Genomic DNA, 25,682 nt, shown 5'->3' with positions numbered 1-25,682 from the left:
GATGTGGAGAGGATGTTTCCACTAGTGGGAGAGTTCAGGACAAGAGGTCGCAGCCTCAGAATTAAAGGACGTTCTTTTCGGAAGAAGATGAGGAGAAATTTATTTAGTCAGAGGGTGGTCAATCTGTGGAATTCTTTGCCACAGGAGTCTGTGGAGGCAAAGTCAGTGGATATTTAAGGCAGAGATAGATAGATTCTTGATTAGTGCGGGCATCAGAGGTTCTGGGGAGAAGGCAGGAGAATGGGGTTTGGAGGGAGAGATAGGTCAGCCATGAGTGAATGGCAGAGTAGACTTGATGGGCCAAATGGCCTAATTCTACTATCATTTACAATCTTATGAGCATAGATATGTGAGGTTTCATATTGGGACTTTGTCAGAATAGTGAGGGGTGGGGGTTGGGGGAGTGGGCAGAAAGCTAGAAGAGGGGAGGGGCAGGACAAAGCTGCCCTGTAATAGATGGATACAGGTGAAGGGGGGTTTAATAGGCAGATAGTTCGACAAAGGCCAGAGATGAAAAGACTGAACGAGTGAGACAAACGGACTGAAGAATTAAGAATTGTCAAGTAAATGTAGGTGGAGGGAAGGAATAGGTGCTGTTGGGGCACAGAGGAGAAGGCAGATGGGGGAAAGAGTGGGGAGGTGTTTTGAAGTTATCCAAATTTGAAGAATTCAATCAGTTGCCCCTCAATCATACTGTTAGATCGTAAGCTATCCAATCGGAATATGAGCAGCTGTTCCCCCAGTTTGCATATGGTCTCGCTCTGGCAAAGAGGAGGTCCAGGACAGAAAGGTCAGTACGAGAATGGGAAGAGGAGTTAAAATGGTTAGCAATCAGGAGATGTAGAACGGCAAGAGACCAAACCTGTGCTGTACCTGGCAGGAAAATCTCAGACAGCCTGGTGCTGCTGAGAGACACCATTGCCTACGTGCAGGACAGACAGGTGGATGCCCGCCTGGTCAGCTTGGACCAGGAGAAGGCCATCGACAGGATATCGCACATGTACATGAGGGACGTGCTCTCCAAAATGGGCTTTGGGGAGGGAATCAGGAAGTGGATACAACTGCTCTACACCGATATCTGTAGTGCAGTCCAAATTAATGGGTGGGAATCAGACAGCTTCCCCGTCAGGTCTGGAGTCAGGCAGGGTTGCCCTCTCTCCCCTGTCTTGTTCGTCTGTTGCATTGAGCCCTTTGCCGAATCCATCAGGAAGGATGCGAGCATAAGAGGAGTGACATTGCCAGGCAGTGGGGGCACTCAGGTCAAGGCCTCCCTGTACATGGACGATGTCGCCGTCTTCTGCTCGGATCCAGGGTCGGTCCGCAGACTGATCAGCGTCTGCGACCAGTTTGAGTTGGCCACGGGGGCCAGGGTAAACCACAGGAAGAGCGAGGCCATGCTCTTTGGCAACTGGCCCGATCGATCTTCCATCCCCTTCACTATCAAGCCCGACTTCTTGAAGGTGCTGGGGATCTGGTTCGGGAAGGCTGAGGCGTGTAACAAGAATTGGCTGGAGCGGATAGCCAGGGTGGGGAAGAAGCTGGAGCTGTGGAAGCAGCGCTCCCTCTCCATCACGGGGAAAAATCTGGTCATCAAGTGTGAGGTGCTCTCGGGGCTGCTGTACTTGGCGCAAGTGTGGCCCGTCCCTCCCTCCTACGCCAGGGGGATCACCCGGGCCGTCTTCCGTTTCATCTGGGGGTCAGCGATGGACCGGGTGAGACGAGCCACAATGCACAAGTCGGCAGAAAATGGGGGTAAAAGCGTGCCCAACGTCGCCCTCATCCTGATGGCCACCTTCATGTGTGGCTGCATCAGCGGAGCATAGAGCCAAGGCACGTGGGCACCAAGTGCCACTACCTGCTGAGGTTCTACCTGTCCCCGGTGTTGCGAAGGATGGGCCTGGCGCAGATGCCACGCAATGTGCCAGTCAGCTGGACATTGCCGAACCATCTGTCGTTTGTGGACAGGTTCTTCCGGACCAACACCTTTGACCACAAGTCCATCGGGCAGTGGTCAGCACGGAAGCTCCTGCAGGCACTGCAGGGGGATGACTCCATGTGGTGTGGCGTGGTTCCCAGAGCAGACTGCCCAGCTTGTCTGGCAAAATGCCTCATCGCCAGAACTAACCAACAAGCACCAAGACCTGGCTTGGCTGGCGGTGAGGGGAGCCCTCTCAGTCAGATCCTTCCTGCACCGCCGGAACCTCACTACCGGCGCACGCTGCCTTCGGGACGGCTGCTACGGAGAGGAGACGGTGGCCCACCTCTTCACAGAGTGTGGATTTGCAAAGAGAGTCTGGAGAGGTCTGTCACGATTCATTCCGAGCAGCTCCGTCACAGAGGACTCTGTGATCTACGGACTGTTCCCAGGGACGCATTCGGAGACTGACATCAGGTGCTGCTGGAAGGTCATCAACTCGGTGAAAGACGCTCTTTGGTCTGCCCGAGCCTTGTTGGCCTCCCAGCGGAGCGAGATGTCCGTCAAGGAATGTTGCCGACTGGCCCGCTGCAGACTGCAGGAGTACGTGCTGAGGGATGCACTGAAGCTTGGTGCAGCCAACGCCAAGGCCCTGTGGGGGAGGACCACAGTCTAGGGTCCTTCCGCTGCTGGACATGGGGGGCAGGGTGTGGTGGAGAGAGACGCCCCTCCAAATAAGGGTTAATGTCTGGAAATGTAAGGAAATGTATGTAAATTTGGAAGTAAATGCCTGTATTGAATGTGTAACCTCCGGAAATGTCGGATGGGCTTGTTAAAAAAGATGTTTTGTAAATGATATTTATTACTTGAATAAAGTATTTTTTTATATTAAAAATAAATTTTAAAATAAATTTTTAAAAAAGAGCTACCATAGACTGGCCGATCGTTTCACTGAGCACTTGCCAAGGCTTACTGGATCTCCCAGTTGCTAACTATTTTAATTCCTCTACCCAGAGTGAGGCCACAAGCAAACAGGAGGAACAACACCTCATATTTCACTTGGGAAGCTTACAGCCCAACATTACGAACATTGAATTCTCCAATTTTAGGTAATTTCAAAACCCCATCCTCCTTCTGAGCCCACCCCTCCCCACCTGGCCCCACCCCTCCCCACCTGGCCCCACCCCTCCCCACCTGGCCCCACCCCTCCCCACCTGGCCCCACCCCTCCCCACCTGGCCCCACCCCTCCCCACCTGGCCACGTATCCATTTCTCCTGTCCATCTCCCCTTCTATCTACATTCCTTCCTCTAGCTTGACAATTCACAACTCTTCCATCCTTTTGTGTCAAGCCTTCTGTCTTTTCATCTCTGGCCTTTGTCTAATCATCTACCTATCAAAAAACTCCTCACACTCTCTACCTATTACTTGCCAGTTTTGTCCTGCACCTCCTCTGGTCCAGATTTCTCCCCCCACCCCCTCCACTATCAGCTTGAAGAAGAGTGCAACACAAAATGTTACCTATTTTCTTCAGAGATGCAGCCTGACCCACTCCAGTACATTGTGTGTGGTTTTTTACTTCTTTTAAATGTTTTTATAGTACCTGTCTCAACTACCTTCTTTGGCAACTTATTCCATGCACCCACCACCCTCTGTATGAAAACGTTGCCCCTCAAGTTCCTATTAAATCGCTCCCCTCTAAACCTACGTCATATGGTTCTTGATTGCCCTACTCTGGGTAAAATGACTGTGCATTCAACCTATCTATTCCCCTCATGATCTAATACACCTCCATAAGATCACCTGTCAACCTCCTGCGCTCCAAGATATAAAGCCCTAGCCTGCCCAATCTCTCCCAGAGCTCAGGCCCATGTCCAGGCAACATCTTCATAAATACCTAAAAACTGTAACATAACATCACAACTTCTGTGCTCAATAGACACAAACCGCTGGAGTAACTCGGCGGGACAGGCCGCATCTCTGGAGAGAAGGAATGGGTGACGTTTCGAATCGAGACCCTTCTTCAGACTGAAAGTCACGTGCCTAGGAAATGGAAATTGGAGGAACAGCATCTCATATTTTGCCTGGGCAGCTTACAACCCAGTGGTATGAATATTGATTTCTCTAACTTCCAGTAACCCCGGCATTCCCTCTCTCTCCATCCTTCCCCCACCCAAGTCACACAAGCTTCTCTTTCTCAGCCAACAGCTAACAATGGCCTGTTTCCTTTATCATCATTACTTTTTTGCATACCTTTTTTCATTATTCTATATCTCTCTACATCATCGTCTATATCTCTTGTTTTCCTTTCCCGTGACTTTCAGTCTGAAGAAGGGTCTCGACCCAAAACGTCACCCATTCCTTCTCTTCAGAGATGCTGTCTATTGCACTTAGTTACTCTAGCTTTTTGTGTCTATCTTCAGTTTAAATTGGCATCTGCAGTTCCTTCCTACACATTCTGTACCCTACATTGACTGATGAAGGCCAATGCACCAATAGTCTTCTTGACCACTCTATCTATTTGTGGCACCACTTTCAAGGAACTATGGACCTGCACTCCCATGTCCCTTTGGTCCACATCACTCCCCAGGGCCCTGCCATTCACTGTGAAGGTCCTGCCCTGGTTTGACTTCCTAAAACACCTCACACTTATCTGCATTAAACTCCATTAAACATTCCTCAACTCACTTGATCAATTGATCAAGATCCTGCTGTAATTGTTGATAATCATCTTCGCTATCTGCGATACCACCCAATTTAGTGTAATCTGCAAACCGACTAATCATGCCTTCTACATTCCCATCAAACCACAAACAGCAATGGGCCCAGTACCAATCACTGAGACAAACACAAGACACAGGACTCCAGTGTGAAAAACAACCTTCTACCATCAACCTTTGCTTCCTTCCATGAAGCCAATTCTCTATCTAGTCGGCTAGCTCTCCCTGGATCCCATGCAATCTAATCTTCCAGAACAGCCTAACATGCGAAACCTTACTGAATCCTTGTCGGAGATATTTCCTAATCTTACACATGCCTTACAAACATGATTGAAATGAGTAGCTCAGCAAGTCAGGCAGCATCTCCGGAGACCATGGACAGGTGACGTTTCAGGTCAGGGCCCTTCGTCAGATCAGGTTCCCATTAAAACAGACGGATAAATGTTGGCAATAAGGTGAGGAACCACTAACCTGCATTGTGCGACATAGAAGTTTCTTGTGAACAACAACAGCAGCACGGATTGCACCAGAGGCAAAGAGGAAGGCTCGTATTGCTGTGAATGCAGTGTTTGCAACAGCAATAGCACCAAAAACTATGAGGTAGAACTTGACATCCGGCGAAAGATGTGTCTTGTAGGAGGACCTTACAACAAAAACAGAAAATGACTGACTGTGATCTGTAACATTTTACCACATCGTAAAATCTGACTGATCTATATTCTGGAAGACCTAAAGTTAGCAGAGCATTCACAGTATATCTCACTTCATTTACTAGAGTATTCATTGTTTACATTTTCAGCAATCACAATGAACTACACCAACACACAGTGAAGACCACTTCACCACATTCTGGCCGCAACATGAGAGAACAATCGGGACTGGACTGGACAGGACAATGGCCTGATGGGAACAGTCCCTCGGTACAGTTCCACACACAGGAGAACACTTCCTAATACTGGTCCACAGCACAGACTGAGTGGAACTTTACCCTGCACTCGACCTGCACTGATCTACCCAATGAGGGGTCACAAAATGCTGGAGTAACTCAGCAGGTCAGGCAGCATCTCTGGAAAAAAGGAATGGGTGACGTTTCGGGTTGAGACCCTTCTTCCTTCACTTTGTACCAGCATCTGCAGTTATTTTCCTACCCAATGAGGGGAATAGTCGTTCTGTCCTGATCCACATGCAAGGGAGGGGGGGCAGGGGAAATGGTTGTCCAGCACAGATTCACAGACTAGTGAGAACACTCACTATCTATCAATGTACACACTAAGGGGAATAATCGTAGCACAGGCTCTTTGTCCCACAATGTCCGAACCAAACATGATACCAAGACCATCTCTAATCTACATGCACATCAATTATATCTCGCCATAACAATATGCCTCTCCAAAAGTCTCTTAAATACCACTATGGTATCAGCCTCACCCACCACCCATGGCAGCACGTTCCAGGTACTCAGTACCATCTGTGTAAAAATATTTGCCCTGCGCATCTCCTTTAAACTTTGCCCCTCTCTCCTTAAAGCTATGCCCTCTAGTATTTGATTTTTCCATGCTTGGATAAAGGTTCTGACTGTCTATATATGCTTGTCATACACTTATATACCTCTATCAGCTCTCCCCGTAGCCTCCGGCATTCCAGAGAATCAATCCAGTCTGTCCAACCTCTCCCTGGAGCTAATACACGCTAATCCAGGCATCTTTCTAATAAACCTCCTCTGCCCCCTCTCCAAAGCCTCCATGTCCTTCCTGTAATAGATAACCCAAACTGCATGCAATACTCCAAATGGGGCTCAACCAAAGTCCTCTAAAGCTGCATCATGACTACCAATTCTTGTACTCAATGCCCCGATTTATGAAAGCAAGCATTCCATATGCCCTCTTTAATATGAGGCAGTTGTAGGTCCTGTCCAAAAGATTTATAAAAGAAGACTTATAAAGCCCTGGTGCTACGAGCTGTGTGAAGGGAATACATCAATCAAGTTAACGAAACCCAACTGGATGAATGTTGAATTCTCCAAGTTTACGTAACCTCTAACTAACCCCCACTTCCCCCTCCTCCTCTTTCCCCTCCCCTGTATACCACCTGGACTCTCACCTATTTTCCCCCTCAAACCCCCCCCCCCCCCCCACCCCACCCCTCCACCCCACCCCTCCACCCCAAACTGCCTTCTGCCTCCAAACTATTTTGAGGTAAGGGCACCAAAACTATATTCCAGGTGAGGCCTCACCAACACATTGTATAATTGGAACAAAACCTCCCTATTTTTAAACTCTAACCCTTTTCCAATGAAGGCCAACATGCCATTTGCCTTCTTAACGATTAGATGCACCCAAGAGACCAAATAGCAGGCACCATTTTCTTACTAGTCCTGAACTGATACATAATCTGAAAGGTACAGTCACCCTGCATTCATCCACACACTGAGACGAACAGTTACCCTAAACTGATGCACATACTGAGGGGAACAGAACATAGAACACAGAAAAGTAAAGTATAGGAACAGAGCCTTCAGCCCACAATAACTTATTACAGAGACTGGATGTCAAGTATCCCGACCGGCTTTGGGAGGATGCACTAGCTAGAGACAGACAGAGCAAAATGCTGGAGCCATGAGAACAAAGGAGCACAGTGAAAACAGTCACATCATTGACATCTGGTGGGAGCAGAGCTGAAGGTAACTTCATGGCTAGGCAGCACGGCCTTGACAAGACAAGGAGCCTGGAACAGACATATTGCAAAATAACTCTAGAATAATGAGATGAAATGAAAAGGCAACACATTTAAGAACTCTCTCACCCGATAAAGAAAGAAGATGTGTTTCATTTATTTAGCCCTTGGAGGAGTGACAACTTGAAATGATTGGCTTCACAGTCGTGAGAGCCTTGGGTTAGAACAAAGGCTTCCTTTCGAATACTGAAGTAAAAATTAGTATAAAAAAGCGGTCTGTGACATCGGCAGCGACAACACGGGAACAACCATCGCAAGAAGAAGGACCCGAGTTTGAAACTCAGAGAAGACTATCTGGCCAATCCATTCATACGGGTAATATCTGAGTCCAAGTCATGAGCTTTGTGATTTAGTTTAAGAAGTGATAAGTTGAAATAGTAAAGTAAATGAGAAGTTATAAGAAGTCAGTAAGCATGCTTAAGTAACTCGAGTGTTAATAAATATTGAGTTGTACTAAGCCTTGGTTTACAATCTTTTGTTCGACACATCAGTTGATACCCTATGGAGATAATAAGGTCAACAATCTGTTCTGAGCTTAATGCTAAAATAAACTAATCTCATATGTCTGCACTTGATCCTTGTCCCTCCATTCCCCGCATATCTACCGTACTTATACTTCATATAATGATATATACTTCTAGGAGGCCTCCCTTCAGTCTCTGTGTTCCAGAGAAAGCATTTCACATTTGTATAACGTAGTACCACCTAATCCAGGCAGCACTGTAGTAAACCTCTTCTGCACACTGTTCAATATCTCCACGACCTTTCTGTCATGGGGCGACCACATAATACTCCAAATGAGACTCGCCGACCATGTATGCTTGGTCCGCCTAGGCCTACTGTATCTCCCAGTTACCAATCATTTCAACTCCCCTTCCCATTCCCACACAGACCTTTCAGTCCTGGGCCTCCTCCATTGCCAGAGTGAGCCCACATACAAATTGGAGGAACAGCACCTCATAATTTGCTTGGGCAGCTTACAACCAAGCAGTATGAATATTGAATTCGCTAATTTTAAGTAACTGCGTCCCATAATTCCCCCCCCCCCCCCCTCCACTTCCAACCTACCCTCCTTGCCCCTTCCCCCTCCCTAGTCATAGAGTGATACAGTGTGGAAACAGGCCCTTTGGCCCAACTTGCCCACACCGGGCAACATGTCCCAGCTACACTAGTCCCACCTGCCTACGTTTGGTCCATATCCCTCCAAACCTGTCTAACTGCTTCTTAAATGTTGGCATAGTCTCAGCCTCAATGACCTGTTCTGGTAGCTTGTTCCATACACCCACCACCCTTTGTGTGAAAAAGTTACCCTTCAGAATCCTATTAAATCGTTTCCCCTTCACCTTAAACCTATGTTCTCTGGTCCTCGATTCACCTACACTGGGCAAGAGACTCTGCATCTACCCGATCTATTCCTCTCATGATCTCATACACCTCTATAAGATCATCCCTCATCTTCCTGCACTCCAGGGAATAGAGACCCAACCTACGTAACCTTTGCGCAGACCCTCTAGTCCTGGCAACATCCTCGCAAATCTTCTCTGTACCCTTTCAAGCTTGACAACATCTTTCTTATAACACGGTGCCCAGAACTGAACACAATACTCTAAATATGGCTTACCAATGTCTTATACAACTGCAACACGACTTCCCAACTTCTATACTCAATTCTCTGCCTGATGAAGGCCAAAGTGCTAAAAGCCTTTTTGACCACCTGATCTACCTGCAACTCCACCTTCAGGGAACCATGCACCTGCACTCCTAGATCCCTCTGGTCCACAACACTCCCCAGAGCCCTACCATTCACTGTGTAGGTCCTGCCCATATTAGACTCCCCAAAATGTAACACCTCACATTTTTCTGCATTAAATTCCATCAACCATTCTTCAGCCCATTTGGCCAATTGATCAAGATCCTGCTGCAAATTTTTCACAACCATCTCCATTATCTGCAAAACCACCCACTTTTGTATCATCTGCAAACTTGCTAATCTTGCAGTGTATGTTCTCATCCCAATCACGGATATAGATGACAAACAGTAACGGGTCCAGCGCCGAACCCTGAGGCACACCACTACTCACAGGCCTCCAGTCCGAGAAGCAACCTTCCCTCCCTGAAACCAATTTTGTATCCATTCAGCTATCTCCTTGGATCCCATGTGATCTAACCTTCCAGAGCAACCTACCATGAACCTTGTTGAATGCTTTTCTGAAGTCCATTTGTATATAACATCTGCAGCTCTGTCCTCATCGACCTTTTGTGGTCGTCTTCAAAAAACTCAATGAGATTTGTGAGACACCTCCCATGTATAAAACCTTTCTGACTACCCCTAATCAGCCCTTGTCTGTCTAATTGCCTGTATATCTTATCCCTCAGAATACCCTCTAGTATCTTTCCAACTACAGGTGTTAAGCTCACCGGCCTATAGTTTGCGGTATTTTCCCTGCAGCCCTTCTTGGATAAAGGCACAACATTTGCCACCCTCCTACCTTCCAGGACCTCTCCTGTATTTAAAGACGACGTAAATTTTAGTCTCTATAAATTCGTTGTCATTTTACTAGTTCCACAGTTCTCCACATTGTTTCTCTTGAGATCACATCTTCCCTAGCCAACAATGAACCTACCAGGTCATTGGTACCAATACACAGTCTGAAGTCAAATGTGGCTGGCCCTGATGGTCCAGTTCTTTTCTGGCTTCCATCTCCTGACCTCCCCCCAACCCTACTATCAGTCTGAAGAAGGGTCCTGAACTAAAATGTCACCAATCCTTTTTCTCCAGGGAAGCTGCCTGACCTGCTGGGTTACTCCAGCACTTTGTTTCTGTCTTGACTTACCATGGCTTCCTGATTCTATCACATTGCCCTGGTCCACACACCAACAGTCACCCTGCACAGATCCACATTTGAGGGGAGCGCTCACCCAGTAAAGATCTAGATATACTGATGGAAACAGTTGCCCAATGCAGATCTACACAGTGAGGAGAACAGTAATCCACACATCTACATGCCGAGGGAACAGTGATCCTGTACTGACCTCACTGAAGTAAACCATCACTCTGTAGAGATCTCCACACTGGGGGGAAGCAGTGGCCCTGTACCGATCCACACACCGAGGTAAACAGTTGCCCTCTCCTGATGTACATGTTGATGAGGACAGTCGTCCTTTACCACTGTACTCACTGGGGGAAACAGTCAGCCGGTACAGATCTACACATCAAAGAGACCAGTCGCCCACTAATGGTGCAGATACCAAGAAGAACAGTCCTCTATACTGTTCAACACCTCAGAGGATTGGTGTCATGTGCTGATGCACACAGTGAGGGTAACAGTCTCCATCCACTTATCCACTCCCTGAGGGAAACAATCGCCCAGTACTGATCCACACATTGTGTAGAATAGTCATCCTGTCCAGCGAAGATGGGTGTAACAAGGTGCAACCAAGATTGTACACCGACTTCCTCCTGCTAAGTCATCCTGTACAGATGCACAAACACAGAATAGTCTCCCAGTACTGATTCACCCATGGTAGCGAACACACACCCTGTACTGATACACACACTGAGGGGAACATTTCTCTGTACATTAACACAGTCTGAGGGGAACATTTTACTGTACATTAACACACACTGAGGGGAACATTTCTCTGTACATTAACACAGTCTGAGGGGAACATTTCACTGTACATTAACACACACTGAGGGGAACATTTCTCTGTACACTAACACACACTGAGTGGAACTGAGTGGATCCTCTGCTGATCCACACAAGGAGAGCAGCATCTAACCACATTCAAGCAGTGAGGAAATGCTCAGTGTGTACTGAAGGACACTTGAGAAAGTTCAATGGTGTTTCACACACTGAAGAACATGTAAACCACCTGACATTCATCCAAGGAAGGATTTGACCATCTGCATATGCGAACATTTCCTTTGCTTACCGAATGAATCGCAAGTGTAGTGTGGGGTCCATTTGGGAATTGCTGCTTGATGTGGAGCCATTTTTGTGTTCCAGATGAGAGATCCAATGAGAGAGCCACCAATCAGACAGGTTACGTGTGGCTGTAATGGAAGAGATTGTGAAATATTACATCTAAATAACCCTCTTTGTGAAATACCTTCCTGTTTGTGCTTCAGATTGGATGTTGGCTGCTATGCTGCATGTAGGAATGGAGGAAGCAAACCCTGACATTTCCAGTATAACTGCACTTGAGCCCCAACCATATGACAGGGAGATTGTGTCAACTATATCCTCTTGGGCACACTGGGAGATTAATCTTATAGGCCTGATTGACACACATGGCAGAGACCAAGAGAGGGTGAGAGGGGTGGAATCATAGATACATAGACAATAGGTGCAGGAGTAGGCCGTTTGGCCCTTCGAGCCAGGACTGCCATTCAATGTAATCATGGCTGATCACATTGAATCTCAAGTCAAGAGAGTTCAATTGTCATATGTATCGAAAACAGAACAATGACATTGTGACTTGCAGCAACGTTACAGGTCTGTAAACATAGTACTCATAAATAACACAATCAACAAACAAAAGTTCAATAAAAGTTCACATTGCAAAGTCTCCAGTGCTACTGAGACAGTTTGTAGTTCGTAGTTTAGTTGATGTTTAGAGTGGTTGTTTGGAAGAAGCTGTTTCGGGGAGCAGCCTTGTCGAGGGAACTGCCTTGTGAGAAAAATGCAAGTCTTCGGCGAGGAGACTGAGGGAGCAGACTACGCCAAAAGCTGGAGAGGGTGAGACGCTGTAAGGAAATGACAGGTAAGCTGAGTCAGTGTGATGTTTGCAGGTTGTAGGAGGTCAGGGGCACCACTGGTGCCTCTGGCTGCTACACATGTGGAAAGTGTGTCCAGGTTCAGCTCCTGGAGGACCGTGTTGGGGAACTGGAGAGGCAACTGGATGACCTCAGGATCATCCGAGAAAATGAGACATTCCTGGACAAGACCTACAGTGACATTGCTACACCGAAGGTACCGGAAGAGAGAAGGTGGGTGATGGTGAGGAAGGGAAGGAAGCTTGGAGTACAAGAGACCTCAGGGGTTGTACCTCTTGAAAACAGGTTCACCCTCTTGGAATTTGTTGGGACAGAAGACACTGCCAATCTGAGTGGCGGACAGGTCTGCGAGGCAAAACCTGGCGCTGAAGCAAAGCCGAAGAGACTGACGTCAGGTAGTAGGGGACTCCATCATGAGAGGTACGGACAGAGCAACTTGTAATGGAGCCTACCAGAGAGAAGGCAATTCTGGATTTAGTGTTGTCCAATGAACCAGATTTAATAAGGGAACAACGTAAAGGAACCGCTTGGAGGTAGTGATCATAATATGATTAGTTTTAATCTGCAATGTGAGAAGGAGAAGGTTAAATCGGAAGTGTCAGTGTTGCAGTTGAACAAAGGGGACTATGAAGGCATGAGAGAGGAGCTGGCCAAAGTCGACTGGAAAAGGATCCGAGCAGGAATGACAGTGGAACAGCAATGGCAGGAATTTCTGGGCATAATCCGGAAGACGCAGGATCATTTTATTCCAAGGAGGAAGAAAGATTCTAAGGGGAGTAGGAGGCAACCGTGGCTGACAAGAGAAGTTAGGGATGGAATAAAACTAAAAGAAAAGATGTATAACACAGCAAAGAGTAGCGGGAAGCCAGAGGATTGGGAAACTTTCATAGGACAACAGAAGGTAACAAAACGGGCAATCCGGGCTGAAAAGATGAAGTACGAGGGGAAGCTGGCTAAGAATATAAAGAAGGACAGTAAAAGCTTCTTTAGGTATGTTAAGAGAAAAAGATTAGTAAAGACAAATGTGGGTCCCTTGAAGGCAGACGCGGGTGAAATCATTATGAGTAACATGCAAATGGCGGAAGAGTTGAACAGGTACTTCGGATCTGTCTTCACTAAGGAAGACACAAACAATCTCCCAGATGTACTGGAGGACAGAGGATCTAGGGGGGTAGAGGAACTGAAAGAAATTTGCATTAGGCGAGAAATAGTATTGGGCAGACTGATGGGACTGAAGGCTGATAAATCCCCAGGGCCTGATGGTCTGCATCCCAGGGTCCTCAAGGAGGTGGCTCTAAAAATTGTGGACGCATTGGTGATCATTTTCCAATAGATTCAATAGATTCAGGATCAATTCCTGTGGATTGGAGGGTAGCTAATGTTATCCCACTTTTCAAGAAAGGAGCGAGAGAGAAAATGGTGAATTATAGACCAGTTAGCCTGACATCGGTGGTGGGGAAGATGCTGGAGTCAATTATTAAAGAGGTAAATAAATGGTGCATTTGGATAGCAGTAAAAGGATTGGTCCAAGTCAGCATGGATTTATGAAAGGGAAATCCTGCTTGACTAATCTTCTGGAATTTTTTGAGGATGTGACAAGTAAAATGGATGAAGGAGAGCCAGTGGATGTAGTGTATCTGGACTTTCAGAAAGCCTTTGATAAAGTCCCACACAGGAGATTGGTGAGCAAAATTAGTGTACATTAGACCAAGAGGACCCGTTAGACCCAAACCTCTCCTGCAATGGTGCAGCACCCTGTCCTCCCCCCTCCCCTCTCTCCTCAACTGCCCCCACCCCTCTCCCTTCTCCCCCACTCTCCCTTCCCTCCCCTCCCCTCCTTTTAAACTTAAAAATGTGAATAACTTAAAAAATATAACACCGATTTCAATAAAACTGCTTGCATTATCACTAAAGTGACAATGGTGAGTAAGGTGGGCCTAAAATTGTCGCGCTATCGTGTACCATTTTGGATGAAGTTCAGTCACAAACAAGATAACAAACGAGAGTTTTAGTAAATAGATGGTTTTGCGGGTAGGACTGAGTATATATAAATATATAGCACTGAGCCTTGCGGCACTCCACTCGCCACTGCCTGCCATTCTGAAATGGACCCGTTTATTCCTACTCTTTGCTTCCTGTCTGCCAACCAATTCTCCATCCATGTCAATACTTAATTTTAATTTTTAATTAAAAATCGTTGAGAACATTAGCGAGGCAGTGGTGCTGGTTTGCGATGGGCACAGTGACTGACGCCCCACACATCTCTGTTCTACGTACAGCTGGCCAGCTCCTCGTTGGTCTCTACATTTGCATCTTCCATCCATGTCTTCAGCATGGTCTTGTTTGGTGGTCCCGGGTTCCGTCTCCCATGGGTGGGTTCCCACAGCACAACGTGGTTTGCTGGTGTTTCTGGGTGGCGGTGGCAATGACCAGCGAGCCTCATCCTTCTCATCATCATCATCATATATATACAGCGTGGAAACAGGCCTTTTCGGCCCACCAAGTCCGCGCCGCCCAGCGATCCCCGTACATTAACACTATCCTACACCCACTAGGGACAATTTTTACATTTACCCAGCCAATTAACCTACATACCTGTACGTCTTTGGAATGTGGGAGGAAACCGAAGATCTCGGAGTAAACCCACGCAGGTCACGGGGAGAACGTACAAACTCCTTACAGTGCAGCACCCGTAGTCAGGATCGAACCTGAGTCTCCGGCGCTGCATTCGCTGTAAAGCAGCAACTCTACCGCTGCGCTACCGTGCCGCCCACCTGATCTCGACCCTAAAAATCGTAGTACGTCATGGCACCATTTGAGTAGGCAGAAAATTGCAGAAACATTTTAAATGAAAAATAACAAAATTCTGTGAATTGATAGATGAGATATATTCTGCATTTTAATGGTTTTATCACACATACTGTTCCCCCAAAACATTGATTACACTACGAGAGGCATAGCGACCGGCGGGTTTTGCCTACTAAAATGGCGGACGTTACGCTCGTTTGCGTACTGCACCAGTATAGGCGATTTCAACGGAGTGGTCCATCTTGTTCCTCTAGTATCTTTGGTGGTGTGGTTGCTCCAACTGACATTTTGAACTTTTCTGAGTATTCGGGTGGAGAAACCATCGAGAGACTTGGACAGTGCTCAAGTGAGAGTCCATGTCTCACCCCCGTACAGCTGCATGGAAGAATCTCAGTTTGAGACCCTTAGACATCCAAGACGTCTAGATTTTCCCCATGTTATTGAGGGCATTCCATGCGAGTGCTTTCCAGACCTTGATGCCATTCTCCGAGCTCTGCATCCTCGCTCCCAGGTACTTGAAGTCCTCCACTTTCTGGAGAGATGCAACGCCACTGGTCTGAAGAGGCTCATGGTCACCACCGTTGAACGCCATGTACTCCGTCTTCTTGGCATTGAGGTGGACGGGAGGGGGGGGAGGAGAGGGTGCTGCACCATTGCAGGAGAGGTTTGGGTCCACTTGGTCTAGCTCTTAGGCTGCGGGGACTGGAGGCAGAAGCTGCCGGCGAAGGTTCACCAGAGAGTGGATCACCACCGACCCAGAGCTGGGACAAGGCGAGGGATCGCAGCGCCCCTTCACAAACAACAAACCCAAGGAAACTTCCCTCCTCGCCACCACTGCTCACCCCGGGGAGAGAGAGAGGGGTGGGGTGGGGGGGGAGGGAGCAGCGGTTGAGAGCGGGATCGCGGGAAGGGGGAGGATGAGGCAGCGCCACCACTTGCGGGGGCTGCTCCCTCCCTCCCCTCTCCCTCACTCCCAGTGCCAGTGAGATCTGCGCCACTCCTCCACTCTCTTCCCCGGCCCCGACTCCCTCTAGCGCAGTGAAATAAGAGCAAACACAAGTGAAGCTTCCCTCCTCACCGCCGGCGCCACTCACCCCGGGGATGCGCGGCTTCTGAACAACAACTACACGCGTGTTTGTTCTTATTTCACTGCATTAGAGGGAGACGGGGCCGGGGAAGGGAGTGGAGCAGCGGCGCAGATCTCACTGGCGCTGGGAGAGAGAGAGAGGGGGGGAGAGAGGGGAGAGAGAGGGGAGAGAGAGAGGGGAGAGAGAGGGGGGGGAGAGAGGGGGGGGAGAGAGGGGAGAGAGAGGGGGGAGAGAGAGGGGGGGGAGAGAGAGGGGGGAGAGATAGAGGGGAGAGATAGAGGGGAGAGATAGAGAGGAGGGGAGAGATAGAGGGGAGAGGGGAGGGGAGAGATAGAGGGGAGGGGAGAGATAGAGGGGAGGGGAGAGATAGAGGGGAGAGATAGAGGGGAGAGAGAGAGAGGGGAAGAGAAAGAAGGTAGAGAAAGAGGGGAGAGAACAGCCCCCGTAAGTGGCGCCGTCCGACACCCTCCCCCTCCCCATGCTCCCGCTCCCACCCGCTGCTCCCTCTACTCCGACTCTCTCCCCCCCCCGACTCTCTCTCCCCCCCTACTCTCTCTCTTTCCTCCACACTCTCCCCCCCCCCACTCTCTCTCCTCCCCTCTCTCTCCTCCCCACTCTCTCCCCCACTCTCCCTCCCCCCCCACTCTCCCTCCCCCCAACTCTCTCTCCCCCCCCCCTTACCCCTCTCTCTCTACCCCAGTGGTGGTCACTGTATTTTTTCTGTTTTATAAATAATTGTATACCTACGGTATATTTATATTCCAATATTTCAAGCTCTTTTTAAAAGTTGAACATTATTTATTTGTTGCCATGCAAACCTAATATAAACTACATTAATCTAACCTAACCTAGTTTAACCTTTCCTAATCTAATGTAACCTAGTCTAAACTTTTTTGAGTTCATTAAATTTATAAAACTCACACTTCTTTATTTTTTCCTACGGCCCGCAAAAATGTGCCTAATATATAATGTTCCCCTCATGCTGAAAAGTTTGGAGGCCCCTGTTCTAGTTCCTTATATTCCTCAAAGTGATCCCAGTGACCTATACCTGACATAAGCCTCTTTCTTTTCCCTGACCAGTCCCTTAATAATCCTCACCAACTAATGTTCCCTCATCTTGCCAGTCTTGCCCTTCATTCTAGTCAAATATCTAGTCCTTGAACTCTTCGTTTCACTTTGAAAAGCCCAGCACTTGCCAGATATCCCTTTACCTGCAACCAGCCTCTACCAATCAACCAATAAGTTCCTGCCTTATTCCATTGAAATTAGCCTTCCCCCAATTTAGGACTTCAACTTGAGGACCAGTTCTGTTCTTTCCCATGACTACTTTGATCCTTAGAGTTATGGTCACTTTTCCAAAGCACTCCCTGCCGGCACATCACCCACATTCCCAGCCTCATTTCACAAGAGAAGGAAAGAATAATGTGCAGGACTGAAGGAAAAGTGGTGCAGAATGGGACATTCAGATCAACCTCTTAGCACCTGGCCAAGAGTTGACCTGCCAAATATCTTCCTTTAATTTTACTATTCAACAGCTCACGTAGGAATCAAATGAAAAGCTCCTGGAGAAACACGAATGATCAGAGGGATGTGGGCAGGCAATTGTAGAAATTGCAAATTCAAACATCACCTTTCTCCCTTTTACACTCTGTTGGAGCTGACATTGTCAAATATCTTACCTTGCATCAGCAATATAGACAAGAGCACCAAGCATGCCAGCAATTTGCCAATCGACATCCAGTATGTTCGGTACACATGTAGGGCTACTGTTCCAGCCTTCTTCTCTTCGTTCTGCTCCTGCTTTGCCTCCAGTTCAACCTCCATTAGTTCATTAGTCTCTTTCTTTTCCTCCTCCACCTCTATCTGTTCTTCCTTTGCTGAATTTGAAAACAGACCATCAGACAGACATGTAGTAAGAACAAATGCATAAAGAATTAGAAATTGCTTGTGACATCTGATATTGGCTTTTGGTGACCTGGTGCATGGATGCCAACATGCTTGTGAACACTAAACTACCCAATTTCTTGCCAGCTGAAAAATATACTGGTTACACAAGAGACTGCAGATGTTGGAATCCTGAGCAAAAAAACAAAGTGCTGGAGCAACTTAGTAGGCCAGGCAACATCTGTGGAGGGAAACGGACAGGCAAAATTTCAGGTCCCTTCTTCAGACATGGAGTAGAGGGGAGAAAGCTGGAAGAGAGAGTGAAGGGGTGGGAAATAACCTGACAAAAATACACTGCTTTTTTGCTTTGAAAATACAATCGTTATCTTATTTTATAGCTAATCTTGAATAATCTGTATTTCTAGATTTTCTTATAAAATATAAGGAGTTTTACTTCAGCACACTCAAAGAGCAATTACATCTCCCCTTAAATTTCCCCCGGAATCTGCTCTCCTCACAGTCTCAACAACTCCACCCCAATATTCCACCACTCCGCTGCACACCAGAATTCACCGACACACTAAGGACAATTAACCGAAACCAAACTGCATGATTTGGGGATGTGGGAGCAAACCAAAGCACCCAGAGAAAACTCACACATTGCAGGGAAAACATGCAAACTCCAAACAGACAGCCTGGGATGTCAGAGGCTGGAACAGTAGGCAATAGTTCTACTGGCCATGCCACTGTGATCTTTGTAATTTACTCATTAAATACCAGGAAGGCAAATGCATTATAAGCTCATCTACATTTCATCCAAATACTCCTCAATGATCGCCAGCTCCAGCTGAACCAAATTGTTCACATCACTATTAACCTGTCTATCAAATTCCAAACACAGATCCTCCCCATCACACACGATCTGCCACTCAAGTTATCATTGTAATCCTCCTTTATGCCCGTCACCTTCAGGCAACTATTCAAATGCTTTCTGTGCTGCCCTCCCCTGAAGCATCAAAGAAGCAGAAAATGCACATCTCATGTCCATCCTCAAAAATTCTGCCACATGCCAAACTTTGCTGGGCAAATCTTACCCTGCACTAACTTCCTCACCTAGCAGCTCTGAGCACTAACTTACATTACTGCTGGCCTGCTGATCTGCCTTCACTTTTACAGGCCATGCCCTCAGCTTTCACACTTTCCTAAGGTAGTGGATCAAAATAATACAGCAGATAGCATAAAAAGTAGCACCAATCATGTCTGATCCCATCAATGTACAAATTATACTAAATGAAAAATGCGGCACAGTGGTCGAGTTGCTGCCTCACAGCACCAGAGACCTGGGTCCATCCTGACTGCAGGTGCTGTCTGTACGGAGTTTGTACGTTCTCCCCGTGACCTGCGTGGGTTTTCTCCGAGATCTTCGGTTTCCTCCCACACTCCAAAGACGTGCAGGTTAGTAGGTTTCACCGTCCGGCGCGGCCTGGAATAGGCCACGGGATTTTTCTCTGCTCGGCGGGGGCTTCAATGTCGGGAGCCACGACTGCCCCGACGTGCAGCAGCAACGGCAGCGTCTTCGCCCGCCCGGATCACGGGGCTGGGGTCGGCCCGCTGCGGACCTTTCACCGTCCGGCGCGGCCTGGAACATGGCAACTTCAACAGTCTGACCGCAGGAGAAGACGGCAGGGGAAGAGAAAAGACATTCTGGCCTTCCATCACAGTGAGGAGGGGACTGGAGGAGACTCACTGTGATGGATGTTTCTGTTTTTTTGTTTTGTGTTGGTTGTGGTTGTGTAATTGCGTATTTTATTGCTCTTATTGTTGGACTGTGGGTGACGAAATCTCGTCCAAAAGACTTGTTTTTTGGATGACAAATAAAGGTAATTCTGATTCTGATTCATTGGTTTGGTATCATTGTAAATTGTACCTAGGGTAGTGTTGGTGTGCGGGGATCGCTGGTCGGAGTGGCCTCGGTGGAATGAAGGGGCTGTTTCCGCGCTGTATCTCTCAACTAAACTAAAAGTATTTAGAGATATTATATTTATATATAAACTAAAAGTTTAGTTTAGTTTAGAGATTAAAGTTCTGATTAATCAAGTGCATCACACCTAAAGATGGCACAGAGTGCAGCACTCCACTCTGAAGGGAGGCAGGAAAGTGATAACGTCATACCTGCACCACTCTCCAAGGGGGGGGGCATTGATTTCATGAGTGAAATACACTCTCCCAACTCTACCAATTGTAATGCCTTTACCTGTCAAACTAGTGAACCAAGCAGATTAGCCCATAGAACTCAGTAACATAGAAACATAGAAAATAGGTGCAGGAGGAGGCCATTCGGCCCAGCGAGCCAGCACCGCCATTCATTGTGATCATGGCTGATCATCCACAATCAGTAACCCGTGCCTGCCTTCTCCCCATATCCTTTGATTCCACTAGCCCCTAGAGCTATATCTAACTCTCTTTTAAATCCATCCAGTGATTTGGCCTCCACTGCCCTCTGTGGCAGAGAATTCCACAAATTCACAACTCTCTGGGTGAAAAAGGTTCCTTCTCACCTCAGTTTTAAATGGCCTCCCCTTTATTCTAAGACTGTGGCCCCTGGTTCTGGACTCCCCCAACATTGGGAACATTTTTCCTGCATCTAGCTTGTCCAGTCCTTTTATAATTTTATATGTTTCTATAAGATCCCCTCTCATACCCTCTCATCCAGTGAATACAAGCCTAGTCTTTTCAATCTTTCCCCATATGACAGTCCCGCCATCCCAGGGATCAATCTTGTGAACTTACGCTGCACTGCCTCAATTACAAGGATGTCCTTCCTCAAATTAGGAGACCAAAACTGTACACAATACTCCTGATGCGGTCTCACTAGGGCCCTATACAACTGCAGAAGAGCCTCTTTACTCCTATACTGAAATCCTCTCGTTATGAAGGCCAACATGCCATTAGCTTTCTTCACTGCCTGCTGTACCTGCACGCAAACTTTCAGTGACTGGTGTACAAGGACACCCAGGTCTCGCTGCACTTCCCCCTTACCTAACCTGACACCATTGAGATAATAATCTGCCTCCTTGTTTTTGCCGCCAAAGTGGATTCAGTGTACCGTAAAGGCATGGTGCATTATGACTCTTTTATTAAATCACTTACCTAGACTAATTATCAAAAGAAACGTGTTCAAATACCGCCATGGCAGGCTTTGAACTTGAATATCTCTGGAATAAAAAGCTGATATTAGAGACGATGACTCTGAAATGAGAACAATCCACCTAGCTCAGTAATGTTGAATAGGAAAGGGACTCTGGTTAGTGACACAATCTGCCCTTTGTGCAACCCAGCCCACAGCCACATGGGTTGACTCTCAGCTGCCCTTACATGGAATGAATGAGAAAGCTTCTCTGAGATGTTAACTTTGTTTCTCTTTCCACAGGTGCTGCCTGTTGTGCTGAGTGCTTCCAGCATTCACCGGTTTATTTTGCCTTCTATTGTTTGGAAATCACTTACCTGCAGCTATCTTTTGGGAATTCTTTCTTGGTTTGTGGTTGTCTTCTGCCTTTTTTAGGACTTCATCAGGAGTACCTGTATGTTCAAAGTGGAAACAGGATCAGCAATGGAAACTGAGCAGGGGAACCTGTATTTCTATTTGATTCTGAGCCACCGGCAGGAAGTAGGAGACTGTTGTTGTCCTGATCTTTTCAGATGGGCAGGATTGGTCAGTGTCTGGTTGACTGGGATATTATGGGATCAAAGAAGTTCAATCCTTAGGACATAAGCTCATATCATTCTGTGCTCTGTGGCAGAGGACTGTGCATCAGACTGGAATTAGTCCCCATTCACTAAACTTACAAAGCACCTTGCATTCAGCAATGTGTACCCTTTTGGGAGGTTTCTATGTCATTCTTTATTCTGGTTCCAGATCCTATGCAGCCTTGCTTTTGCATAAGATGAAAAGTTTTATCTAATAAACGACTGACTAAAATTCCTTCCAAACCACGCTGTCTCTGTAAAATGATAATTTATATAGAGCTCATAGTGAAATTATAAATAATTTACATCATACATCATTTTAGTGATTGAGATGCTCATTTGCAAGCAATAGTTTGATGTCATTACCAACCAATGTTTTTGTCACAGATCCTAAAGTCTGCTCAGCTGTCTTTAACCCACCATCATTTTAATGGTTACTAAACCAAGTGGACCTGTTGGGTCCAAACCTCTCCTGCATTGGTGCAGCACCCTCTTCTCCCCCACTCCCCTCTGCCCCATCCGCCCCTCCCCTCCCCCTCTCCCCTCCCTTCTCCCTCTCCCCTCCCTCTCCCGCTCCTCCCTCTCCCTCCTCTCCCCCCACTCCATCCCCCTCAACCCCCCACTCCATCCCCCTCAACCCCCCTCCCTCCTCCCCCCCCACTCCACCCCCTCTTATTCTCCCTCCTCCCCCTCCCTCCTCTCTCTTCCTGCTCCCCTCCCCCCTCGCTCCCTCCTCCCCTCCCTCCTTCCCCCCACCATCCCCCTCAACCCCCCCTTATTCTCCCTCCTCCCCTCCCTTCCTCCCCTCCCCCCACTCCCCCCACTCCCCCTCCCCACCATCCCCCTCCTCCCCTCCATTCCTCCCTAGGAGATAGATTTAAACTTTAAAATGTGAATAACTTAAAAAATATAACACCGATTTCAATGAAACTTCTTCCATTAGCACCAAAGGGACAACTGTGAGTAAGGTGGGCCTAACATTCTCGCACTGTCATGTACCGTTTAGTTCAGGAACAAACAAACTAGAGTTTTAGTATGTAGATGAGTGGGGTCCAAATAGGGCATGAGCTGTACACAAAACAACACGTACCATTGGGGTGTTCATGATAACCCAGATATCAGTTATGGTAAAACACAGACCACATCACATTTGCTAAGTTTAGTTGTGGACTACAAGGATTTAATGTGGCCAATTCAGACACCAGTCGAGAGCTATGAGTTCCTAGCTGTAAGTATCAGCAATAATTTATCCTGGTCCAAGCAGATTGACTTTATGGCCATGAAAGCCTAATTCTTCAGAAGGCTAAGGAAATTCAGCATGTCTCCAAAGATTCTTACCGAGTTCCACAGATTCACCATAGAATATATCCTATCTGGATGCATCACAGCTTAGTACAGCATCTGCACTGCCAAGACCACAAAAAATGGCAGAAAGTTCTGGATGCAGCCCAGTCCATTACACAAACCAGCCTTCAGCATCCACCATCAACTCCACCTGTACTTCATGCTGTCTCAGGAAAGCAGCCAACATAATTAAAGACTGCTCATGAGATCATTCTGTCTTCTCCCCTCTCCATTTGGAAAAAAGGAGCATCAGCTCCATCAGCATTATCAAACAGTCTGAAAGGACTCTTGACAGTTTGCTGTTTGGGGTGTGCTCTTTACTCTTGACACATTAAACAACCTCTGTCTAATTGTGAAGGGCACACACCTGCTTTGTTTCCTCCAATTTCTTCAATTATTTGTCCACTGAAAACATTATGTCACAGCTTCCTTGATGACGAATGCTGACTTTTCATGCGTGAATGTGAATGGTTCAAGGCAAAAGATTAAAGTTTTTGGGATGGGCACCGTGTGTCCTCTCTGCAAAACCACATACACACTGGCTTACCTATTTTTATTATCTGCCCATTTTCCATCATAACGATCATGTCAGCTTCATCCAAAAATTCTGTTCGGTGTGTGCACAGGATAACAGTCTTATTTTTCAAAAATCCCAGGATACAATTCTTCATGAGGTGATTGGCTACATCTGCATCCACGGCAGCTAGAGGGTCATCGAGAAGGTACACGTCTTTGTCCTGGAAGAGATGAAGATGTATGTTTTGAAATTGAAGGGAAGTGATTAGCATAGTTCTGCTGAAGTAGCAGGAGGTAATGACCAGGATATTGAGCAAGGGCTCATGCTGGCACAGCTGGGTTAGTCTTCTTTGGAGTGGAAGAGGCTGAGGGGATCCTATCTGGAGTGCACCGATACAGTGGCCAGAGAAATCATTTCTTCATATCAGAGGGGTCTAAAACTCGAGTTTCATGGATAAGAGGAGAATTTTCTTTTTACCCAGAAGGTGGTTTAAATCTGGAACATGCTTCATAAGTAGGTGGTGGTGGCACATGCCTTACAACATTTGCTGAGTATCTCGATGAGCACTTGAATCACCAGTGCATACAACGCCATGGAGAAAATGCGGTGATAGTAGGCAAGTATGACATTTATAAACGGTGCAATATCCAACTTTGCTAGACACAAGAGATGGCACTGCAAATGGAAGAATTAAATTACAGAAATAAACTGAAAAAATGGGTAAAACTGGCAAATGGAAGGTCATCCAAATTGCATCTTTATTTTATTAATGGTGGAATGCAAGAAGTACTTGAGATCAAGGGAGACTGTATACCTATGATGACAGATCAGTAAAATATCATGGTTAGGTGCAGGAATTCATTAAAAAAGGCTCATGATATGTTCAGCTTTGTATCTACAAGACTGGAGTACAAGGGAATAGATGTTTTGTGACAGCGATATAAAGTTCTGGATAGAACAGCCTGGAGGCAGTGAGAGCTGCACCTTTGGAAGAATACACATTCACACATATGAATCATATCAGTCTGAAGAAGGGTCTCGACCCGAAACGTCACCCATTCCTTCTCTCCTAGATGCTGCCTGACCTGCTGAGTTACTCCAGCATTTTGTGATACCTTCACACATATGAACATAGGAGAAGGGATAATTGTTTCGACCCTTTGAGTCAATTGCACCATTCAACAAAATCATGGTTCACCTGAATGGAACCTCAATTCCACATTCCCACCCAACTCTGGTAACATTCTATATTCTTGATTATCAAGAATCTAGACCTGTCTTTAAAATATTAAAAGATTGTGCTTCTGTCATTCTTCGAGGAAGAGAGTTTCACACTCAGAACCTCATCTCTGTCTTGGATGGGCAATCTGCTATTCTAGATTCTCCCACCAGCCTTGGTGTCCCTTCCATATCTATCCTGTCCACAATATATTGACTTTGGAGGGAGCACAGGTTGACCAGATTGGATTATCTGGAGTCCTAAGGGGGGGAAATGCAAAATCATATTTTCAGGAATTTATAAAACTAGAAAGGTTTTTGATGGCAGAAGTCTATTCCTACTTCATCTCAGCTATTCACAGGTCTTCCCTTCACCAAATGGTTATGGGACTGGGTTTGGCCTCCTCTCTCTCAATTCCTCAGAGATCTGCAAATGCTGTCCTCACTCCTCTCAATGCTGTGTTAGTGAATATGTATAATCCCTGATCTAATCTTTTACACAATTCCAATCAACAGTAAATGGAAGGATGATCTAGTATAAAGAGGTTGTTAATGGTGTGCAATCCCACATCTCTCTCTTTGACTATGAATCCTTGAAATCAAAGGAATAACCAAATTACCATGTAAACAGCTCTGGCCAGGGCAACACGGGCTTTCTGACCACCACTGAGAGTCACTCCACTTTCACCGACACTCGTCTGGTCACCATTTGGCAGGACCTGCATCCAAATAAAAGTCAAAATTGAAGTTTTTCTGGTAATTCGGGATCAATGCAACCTGCATTTGAGAATCAAACCAGGTGTGTTCAGACTACAGGATTGTGCCATAAAGCCCAGGATGAATCACAATTCTCCTTTGTCGACTCCAACTATACTCCATGCTGCCTCAGGAAAGCAATCAAGACACTTTGTGTCTTTTTTGTAAAGCAG

The 25,682-nt window shown here is 46.7% G+C and overlaps 1 protein-coding gene across 3 annotated transcripts in view; it reads right to left on the bottom strand.

Moving 5' to 3' along the window:
• Nucleotides 1-25,682, bottom strand: part of abcc10 (ATP-binding cassette, sub-family C (CFTR/MRP), member 10) — an 89,301-nt gene that overhangs the window by 21,825 nt on the left and 41,794 nt on the right. For all 3 annotated transcript variants that reach the window (XM_078398803.1, XM_078398802.1, XM_078398805.1), the window contains exons 9-14: nt 25,374-25,472; nt 23,566-23,755; nt 21,432-21,506; nt 17,723-17,920; nt 11,304-11,424; nt 5,106-5,277 (exon numbers count right to left, since the gene is read on the bottom strand). In XM_078398803.1, coding sequence (XP_078254929.1) covers nt 5,106-5,277; nt 11,304-11,424; nt 17,723-17,920; nt 21,432-21,506; nt 23,566-23,755; nt 25,374-25,472 — 855 coding nt within the window. The remainder of the gene's footprint in view (nt 1-5,105; nt 5,278-11,303; nt 11,425-17,722; nt 17,921-21,431; nt 21,507-23,565; nt 23,756-25,373; nt 25,473-25,682) is intronic.

The sequence above is a fragment of the Rhinoraja longicauda genome, chromosome 5 (genome assembly GCF_053455715.1).
Source record: "Rhinoraja longicauda isolate Sanriku21f chromosome 5, sRhiLon1.1, whole genome shotgun sequence".
Lineage (NCBI taxonomy): Eukaryota > Metazoa > Chordata > Chondrichthyes > Rajiformes > Arhynchobatidae > Rhinoraja > Rhinoraja longicauda.
Note: the sequence above shows the minus strand (reverse complement) of the source record. Positions and strands in the feature narration are given on the sequence as shown.